At 43.6% G+C, this 9,127-nt stretch overlaps 1 protein-coding gene across 3 annotated transcripts in view; it reads left to right on the top strand.

The window, feature by feature from the left end:
* The window catches only part of CC2D2A (coiled-coil and C2 domain containing 2A), a 72,915-nt gene that overhangs the window by 36,879 nt on the left and 26,909 nt on the right, over window positions 1–9,127 (top strand). For all 3 annotated transcript variants that reach the window (XM_025192613.1, XM_025192609.1, XM_025192621.1), the window contains 2 exons: window positions 777–913; window positions 2,561–2,692. In XM_025192613.1, coding sequence (XP_025048398.1) covers window positions 777–913; window positions 2,561–2,692 — 269 coding nt within the window. The remainder of the gene's footprint in view (window positions 1–776; window positions 914–2,560; window positions 2,693–9,127) is intronic.

The following is a 9,127-nucleotide window of genomic DNA, read 5'->3' as shown; positions in this document are numbered from 1 at the left end:
TTGTCCTGCCGGGCTCTCACAAATGTGAGCCTTGATAATTTTTTCAAAGACTTTGCCAAGGATGGAGGTGAGACTGACTGGTCTATAGTTGCCCGGGTCCTCCTTCCTCCCCTTTTTGAAAATGGGTACCACATTGGCCCTTTTCCAGTCCTCCGGGACTTGGCCCGTGCACCACGAGCTTTCAAATTAGTCAGTCATTTCTACACCCGAGTTAATAATATCACACCTGAATTAAAGATTTTAGCTAGAGCTAAAAATAGTCTGTAGGGCTGTGAATTAGAAGAACACCATTCCTGGTGGTGTCTAACAAATGGCAAAATTGCAGAAGAAAGAATAATCTCAATAGTGGAACATCAAAAGGAGCATTGAAAAGGAGAGGGTTGTTAACACCTGTGGAATGAAGGAAAATTAATAATAATCAGGTAGATTACATCAGATATGAAGTCACTTGACTCCCTCAGTGCTGCCTGATTAGAAATGCTGATTTTAAAGTTTGATTGGAGTAAGAATCAAACGGTGGGGGGGGGGGGGGGGGGGGTTGCAACTCTACCACTGCACCTCTCCCTTTGGATCTATCCATGCATATATATAAATAAAATACACATACAAAATTAATAATCCTTTTAATAAAAAGGAACATTTCAATCTCAACACTTTCAAAGTACGTGCATTAGAGCAGAAAATTATCAATTGTTGTTTAGAAGACAGTGTAGGACCTTGCAAAGCTTAGATCTCCAGTTTTGAGTCTTATAAATTTGGATATGTTTGTTCTTTAGTGCCTACTTCTCAGAAGGTGCCTACAAACATGCAGCCAAGGTACCTTGAGGATGAGGGTCTTTATACAGGAGAAAGGCCCACTGTGTCATTCTTTAATCAAAACATCCTGGAAAATAGAATAATCAGACAGGAACAGGTAAGTCACTGTTACATTATTGGTAATATTTATTTTATGGTGAATGTACTTTGTCATCTATATAGGAGTCTTCATGATTCAGACCTAATAATTAGTCAAATTCTTGTCATTGTTATGATTTAAGGAAGCATATACCTTATTTTCTCTCAAACAGTACATCCCCAAATAAAACATACATTTTCTTGCGTGTAGCACACCTTGTTTTTTGGAAGGCAGAAAATAAAACTTTTTTTTCAGAATCTGGTTGAGTATGTGACATAGAGTAAGTCTTCCTGGGAACATAGAGTATCCAGGAAGTGTGTCACCCCAGGAGACAATCTGGGTTAAGTAACAGGAGCTTTCTAACTGTCTCCTGGGATACCACACTTTCTGTTCTCCTGGAAACACAGACTGTACTTACTCTGTTTCACACAAGGTTAGGTCCCAGACCCTTGCAAGGACAACAACAAGACTTTGTTCTTTACCGTAAGTAGTTCTTTAAATAAGTTCCTGTAAATAACATGTTTCTTCCACATCAAGATACTACCATTAGCTCACTTGCTGCCTCGGGCATAGCCTACTGTTCTTGTCCAATAGCTGTGTGTCATGGGTACATCCTGGACAAGGGTCAACAATACCAGAAGTCTAGAAGCCAAAGCGGAAGGTCACAGTATTAGGTGTCAGTTTGAGTCTGAGGTATCCCAGTGGGTATTGAGATGAGTCTGGGGTTGAGATGAGTTCGTGCTTCAGTGCCAGAGGTCAAGGCAACCATGAGGCAGGAAAAAGATACAAGGGTAAAAAGCTTGAGCAAGACTGAAGCAGGACAGGAGGATGGCTGGGGGTAGGCAGGACCGTTCGCAGCAGAAGTGAGCAAGGAGGAAGGCAGAGGGGTCCCAAATAAGGCTATAAATGCAGTTGCCAAGACAAAGCTCCAGGGGAAGTAGGAAGACCCCATCAAGAACTTCCACTGGTTCCCCTGGGCCACATGGTCCCTCATTAGGAACCTCATGGGAGGGCCCAGACTAGGCTGGAAATACACTATTTTAAATCCCAGGTCTGGCTACATTAGCATTTTTCTTAACGTGCAATGTTGAAAAAAATGTCAACATAGACAGGGGTCAGTCTGGATCCTTCAGATTCTTGAAGCTTCTAAATAAACTAGAATATGCTTAAAGTTTTATCTTGGAATCATTTAAAGCAGTGATTCTCAACCATAGTGACAGGGTACCCAAGGGTGATGCAAGATCCTTTGAAGGATGATCTGAGGTGTGGTGAGATAAGCAGATAAGTGCAGGCTCAGCCTCTTCCCCACAACTTTGCCCCCGCTGCCTGGCCCCTCCAAAGAGGTAAGTTTTTTAAATGGGGTGCTGTTCACTTCCACAGCTATGGGAGGGTGCCTTGAGTCTAATGAAGGGTGCCTTCAGTCTATTAAGGGGTGTCTTGAGTCTAAAAAGATTGAGAACCACTAATTTAAGGCCTGGTGGAGGGTGTCCATATAAGTTACTCATGTTTTTTATATTTTTGTTAGGTAGCTTCTTAAAAGAAAAGGAATTAAAATCAAACTGTTTCCTAAACAGTGGGGTCTCAGTCTTTGAAATTAATTGTAATTTTGCAAGTCATTTTCTGATAACAATTGCTAAAAAATTAATTTTACTTCATTATTCTTAGGGGAAAGCATGGTTTGGAGATGATGGCAATATCTTGGCATTGCCTAATCCGATTAAGCCATCTCCCACAAGGCCTCCAATATTCTCATTGGAAGAAGGAATAAAGCCAGAACTGGAAACAGTATATAGAAAGGTATTTTGTATATTCTGTTACTGTGACATCATTTTAGTATGGATTACTATACACCCATAAATACCTTATTGTAGGAATGCAGGCTTATCCTGCATCCTGATATGTTTTAGCTTATCTCCACCCCTACAAGGCACTTACAGATCTATAAGCCTATACTTTTATGTGCTGAGAACTTGTGTTTACTTGCCTGACCTGAGGTATGGATTGAAATCCATGTTTTGGTTAAGGTAGGCTTAGACTTGTTCCCCTTGTGAGGATGTAGCCTAAGCACAGGTAGCTGAGCTCTTGTTTAGATAGCACTCTCGTGCCACCCCCCAAGTTCAGGAGTGTCAAACTGGTTTCGTCCTATAGATGGATTTACTCTACAACTTGTTGTAATAATGAAGTCACAAGCAGAAACAGCTTGTCCAGTAGTAGTGGATAGGACAAACAAGTGATCCCACAATACATCACAAACTAATTTTTAGAATGGTTCCAGTTAGTGAGGCACTAGGAATCCTAGAATATGACCCAGAAACTTCCAATTTCTGTCAGTATAGATATAGGTAAATGAGTGTATTGTGAGAGAGAACACTGTGGATATGCCTTATGAGATTTAAGGCATAGCCACACCACTTTAGAGCACTGCACTGAGGCATACCATACATTCTTTACATTCATTACCTTACGGAACTGAAAAAGAGTTTTATTCTGCCATTCTAATAATGATAGCTCCATTATTACTTCCATTTCAAAAGTTAATACATGAGCTCTGACACCAGTTCTGAGATGGTATAGGCATACACTTAATTTCTAACTCAAGATCTTGTGCATAAGGTGTATTTTTGCACTGATATGGCTATACCAGTGAAAACCCATAGATGCTATGAATTCATTTATGAAGAAATTTTCACTTGCTTGAGCTGTAGCAGTTAAAGTCACTATTTACACTGGGGCAACAAATCTGTTTCGGTTGTTTGTACAGTGCATCTGCTTTAGCGAGTGCCTGCCTTAGTGAGTGCCTACATTCCTGCATTCTGTTGGGGTTGCAGACAAGCTTTATGGAAAACTGGTTGGTGTTATCGGTAAGATTCCAAACATTGAGGACTTACATTTCTTGGGGGACTTCACTGCCAGAGTTGGTGCCAACAGTGAATCCTGGGCTTGTATAACATGAGGGCTAGGGACAGACATTACACATAAACCAGCTTAAGTGATCAGAAACTGGTTTAAACCTGTAACAGAACATAAGTTCAGTGCACATTAAATCAGTTTCAAAATGGCTGGAACTGGTTTAAGGTAAACCTGGTTGAATACAGTGTCAGACTAAACTGATTTGGGTCAAACCGGTTTATGCAGTGTCTGTCCCAGACCTCTTCCTAGTTTAAGTTAAAATGGAATCCCCCAGCATCCCAGATACTTTGCAGCCCTGGGCTGTCTGCCTGCTTCAGAAAGTAGAGCTGGCCCTGCCCCTCTGCTCCCTAGCCAGGGCTCTGGCAGAGACTGCAGGTACAGCAGCATCTGCCTGGCTTCCACCTGCCCCACCCTCCCTCGTCACTTGCTGCTCAAGCAGGGATCCCCCCTCCCATTTCAATTTCACTGGGACAGGGCCATGTCAGACAGGACATGGAAGAAGATAATCAACAGGTCAGGATTTGGAGATAATCAACAGGTCAGCTGGTAATGTCCCTCCATTTCTTCCTTGGAAAAAGCTGTTTAAGAAGATTTTGAACTAATGAGAGAGGATTTTGTTTTCTTGATGAGCTGATAACACAGTGTTATCAGCTCCCTTGCCTGTCAGGTTTGCTGCAGACAGTGTGAAGAAGCAGGGAGAGGAAGACTGAAAAGCTCACTATCATCAACAGATGCATGCACTCCACCCCTTTACCTCAGAGAGCTAGGCGGGGGGCTGGCAACACTCCTGCCCCTTGAGCAGCAAGTGGGGGAAAAAGCCTGGGACTGTGCAGACAGGGTGGAGGTTTAAATCCCTCCCTAATCAGAGCATCCTGCCAGGGCCTGCCCCCGCCCTCCCCCCAGCTCAGCATTGGGGAAGGGAAGGGAAGGGAAGGCTGCTCTAGCACCCGCCAGCTTCTAGTGAGAGCCACTGCAGGCATGTGCCTACATTTGCTCAGTCCAGAGGGAATGTCTGTGCACTTGTAAACTGGTTCAATCTCAGCAGGTTATACTAATCTGCAAAGATTAAATCAATTCAGGCTTTTTTAATGTCTGTCCTTAGCCAAGAACCATGAAGGATAATGGACACAGGCTGTTGGAATTCTGCTGCTGCCATAACTTGTACATCACCAACTCTCTCTTTTTAAACAAAACTGTGCTATAAGGTGTCATGGAAATATCCAGGATTCGGTCACTGGCACCGGTTGATCTCATCATTACTAGGCAGCCCAGTCTCACTTATGTCCTTCTTTTATCCTCCTTACAGCTATCATAGCTCTGATTGTAACTCTGATCACTTTCTTATGGTCACTAAGAGTAAACTGAAACTAAACAAAATCTTCTGGTCTAAGTATCAGTGTTTACAAAACATTAACATCACCCATACATCTAATCATCATCTTGCAGTTTTTAAGAGGCTCTGGAGGAGGTTGCTTCAGAGCTGCCTTTGTATAAGACTGCAGAAGAAAAGTGGGGAAGCTTTAAAAAAAAATCTATGTCACTGCTGACTGTATTCGGCAAACAGGTCACAAGAAAGTGGAATTGGTTTGAGGTGCACTCATGAATTGATTTTTTTTTTTTTTTAAACAAGGCCTGACAAACTGCTATGTTAAATCATAAGAATGCTTGAGGTGCAACATCAGAGGAATTTAGGAAAGTAAGGGGTGTTGTCCAACAAATGTCAAGATGGTATGCCAGTAATTATTGGCTGCAACTTCAAGAAAATTCAATCTGCATTGAAGGGGGCATGTATGACTTTCAAGAAGGCAGTAGGTCCAACTGCAAAGAAGTTGGTTTAATTAAAAACAGCATCAGGAGAAGTTGTAGCAGACCAAAAGCAACAGATGGAAAGATGAATGAACACTTAATTGAACTCTGTTTAAGGGAAAGTGATGTCATTGATACAGCCCTTAACTCTTTTGAAAGTCTCTCTACCCTTGAAGAGCTTGATGGTATTCCAGCTCTTGAGGACCTAAGTAAGGCCATAGGCAATCTGGCCAGTGGCAGGTCCCCAGAAAAAGATGGCATTCCCACAGAAGTGATCACATGTGGAAAACCCATGCTTCTTCCCCACCTATATGCGCTTCTTACTCACTGCTACACAGTACGGATGTGCTACAAGATATACAAGATGCCATTATGGTCATGTTATACAAGAGTAAAGGCTACTGCAGCAACTAACAACTGTCATGGCGTCTCACTACTAAGTGTTGTTAGAAAGATCATCACTCTGGCATATGTCATGCAGGTGGTGCTTAGAAGACTTCAGATCTTTGCTGACTGTGCTTACCCTGCAGCTTCAGAGCTAGTAGGTCTACCATAGATATGATCTTCTTCCAGCAAACCCAAGAAAAATGCAGGGAACAAAGGAGACTCCTTGATATTGCTTCCATTGGCCTGACCAAGGCCTTTGACTTTGTCAACAGAGAAGGCCTATTCAGATGATTGGAAAAGATTGGCTGTCTACCAGAGCTGCTCAGCATAATCTGCCCTTCCCATGATGGAATGCAGGGGGGATGATCAGCTTTGATGGATCAACACGTGAGGCTTTGGAGATTTGAAGCAGTCAAGTAGGGCTGTCTCCTTTCCCCAACCCTGCTCAAGACTCTCTTCTCTTTTGACGTATGCTTTTGGGACCACTACTGAAGGAATTTATGTGCATATATGCTCAGGTGGAAAATTAGTCTTCGCTTTAAGCATGTGAAGTTAAATTAAGTGGAGAAAGTTTTGTTTCATGAGTTGCTGTTTGCTGATGACAGTGCACTGAAAGCTCACACAGACATTTAAAACCTCATCAGTTGCTTCAGTCATGCCTGCCAAGAGTTTGGTCTTACAATCGGTATCAAAAAGACCAATGTTATGGACCAGAACATTGGTTCACCACCAGCAATTGCAATAGGTATTGGATATTGTAAGTAAATTTACATACCTTGTGCTCCATTGTTACCAACAGCTTGTCATTTGGCTGATTTGTATAGGCTGACCTGAATACCTGTATTGGAAAAGCATCAGGTGTCATGAGAATACTGAGCAAAGAAGCATGCAACAACAGCAAACTGACTCAAGAAAAGTGCCTCAACAGCTTTCACTTACATTTCCTTTGCTGCATTCTAGGAATTTCCCGTGCCAACATTCTGAGCATCCATTTTCTTCGCAGTCAGCATGAGCATTGATGGCTTGGTCATATGTAGAGAATAGATGATGGCCATATACCTAAGGATATTTTGTATGGAGAATTCTTTACACAGAGGAGACCACACTGGCACCCTAGCCGGCTTTTCAAAGATGTTTGCAAGAGAGATGTGAAGGCAATGAACATTTAGCCAAATGATTGGGAGAAGATTGCTGAAGATCAGAGTGCTGGAAAACAATTAAGTGTGGAGTGAAGGCTTTTAAAGAAAGAAGATCCTAACGTACAGTAGTAAGAATAAACCTCAGGAAGAATCCTGCATCACACTCAGGAGTTAGACACCAACTTCACATGTGATAAGTGCAAGGATCCTACAGCCATTCACAGATGTTTAATGAGTTGATGCCTCACTCAGTACAAATCAGTTTTGTCTGTGCATCTGCTTAGAAAATGCTGTTCCTTAACCATTTAAACCTTTCAGCAGTGTTTGCTAGGTTTTAAATCCTAAACTTTTGAATGCTTCTGTTGGAGCATTGAGAAGAAGCAATGACACTTTAGTATGTGACCTAAGCTGCCTCTTGGCAAATGAGAATATTTCTAACTGCAGTTTTGGAAGTGATTTTGAGAGTTGCCTACTAACTACTCCTAGTGACAATTACAAATACATAATTCTCCATCCAGTCCAGTTCCAAGGACTGGGTCTTCCAGCCTCTGCTGCAAGAGGAGGTAGAATTAGATGCATCTGGCACTAGAAAATGCTTAGCATAGGGAACTCACACTGTCTCAGAAGTTTGATACCTGGCTCAGGATCCATATTAGGTGCTCCTGTTCACCTGGAATCCACAATCCTAGTCCTGCTTCTTAGCACAGTTGCCTAAGTGAATTGCAGTGTCTACTTTTTGCCTAGTAACCTAGTGGCAAGATGACTTCTCAAGAAATGGGAAATTTGAGTTCTAGACCTTCCTCAGCCTGAAGGGATTCACATCCAAATTTCCCAATTTCCAGGAGATTGCCCTAACCTTCAAGCTATAGAATATGGTTGTGTGGGAGAATCTTTGAATCCTGCTAAATCTTGGCCGCTGAGCAGCCAACAATACAAATGTCATAGGACCAGAAGAAGACCAAGTAAGAGAATGTGTTTCTGTAGCCTAGAGATTACAATACCCCCTGCAGGAAGGGAGACCTGGTTTCCAGTGCCTGGTTCAGGGTTTTGTATGCATTTTACATTAGACAATCATTGGTTAAACAAGCTTGGCATGATTAGATTTTATTGACAAACATCAATAAAGGGTGATTTTTCCCACACACTCATGATCCAACAGAAAAATATTTCCTTCGGTAGTAATTGAAATTAATAGAAAAGGGACTGTAACAGGGAACACTTACCCCGTTACTGGACAGTGGCAAAAGACAGATGAAGGGACAGAGGGGTTAAAAAAGAAAACAATGAGTGGCCCAGTGACTTGTCAATTAAGCAATTAGTTTGTCATTCACAGGTGTGAGAAACAGGCTGGAGGCAGATAACAGTCTAGATCAGGGGTGGGCAAAATATGGTCCACGGGCTGCATCCGGCCCGCAAGGCCATTCTGTCTGGCCCATAGGGCCCCTAAAAATATTTGGAAAATTTAATATTTCTCTGCCCTTGGTTCCTGTCAAAAATGACAGAAACCAAGGGCAGTAGGACCCAGGGGAAGCCCAGTGGGCTCCAACAACAGTGGGGCCAGCCCTGCCCCCCAGCCAGGGTTTCTGGTCTGGGAGCCCGTGGCTGCCCTGGTGCGGGAAGCTCGGGTAAGTGCGGGGGGGACCCCGGGCAAGGAAGGAGCACAGGGAGGGTGAGAGGAAGTGAACCCTCCCCACCCACGCCCAGTGTCCCATGCTGCAGCTGCTCGCAGCCTGCGTGGAGCTGCCTGTGCCCGCTCCAGACAGCCCCATGTGGGCTGTGAGCGCCTGCAGTTTGGGGCACCAGGCGTGGGGTGGGGGAGGGGCTGCTTCCCCCCCATGCTCAGCTTTTCCCTGGGCTCCTTCCCTGCATGGAGAAAAGTGGCCCTTCGCCCACCCCATGACCGGTGCTCCATGCTGCAGGCGCTCGCAGCCCGTGTGGGGCTGTCCGGAACAGGCACAGGCAGCCCCAGGCAGGCTGCAAGTGGCTGGGG

The sequence above is a fragment of the Alligator sinensis genome, unplaced genomic scaffold (assembly GCF_000455745.1).
Source record: "Alligator sinensis unplaced genomic scaffold, ASM45574v1 scaffold104_1, whole genome shotgun sequence".
NCBI classification, from domain to species: domain Eukaryota; kingdom Metazoa; phylum Chordata; order Crocodylia; family Alligatoridae; genus Alligator; species Alligator sinensis.
This window is presented reverse-complemented; position numbering and strand designations above follow the sequence as displayed.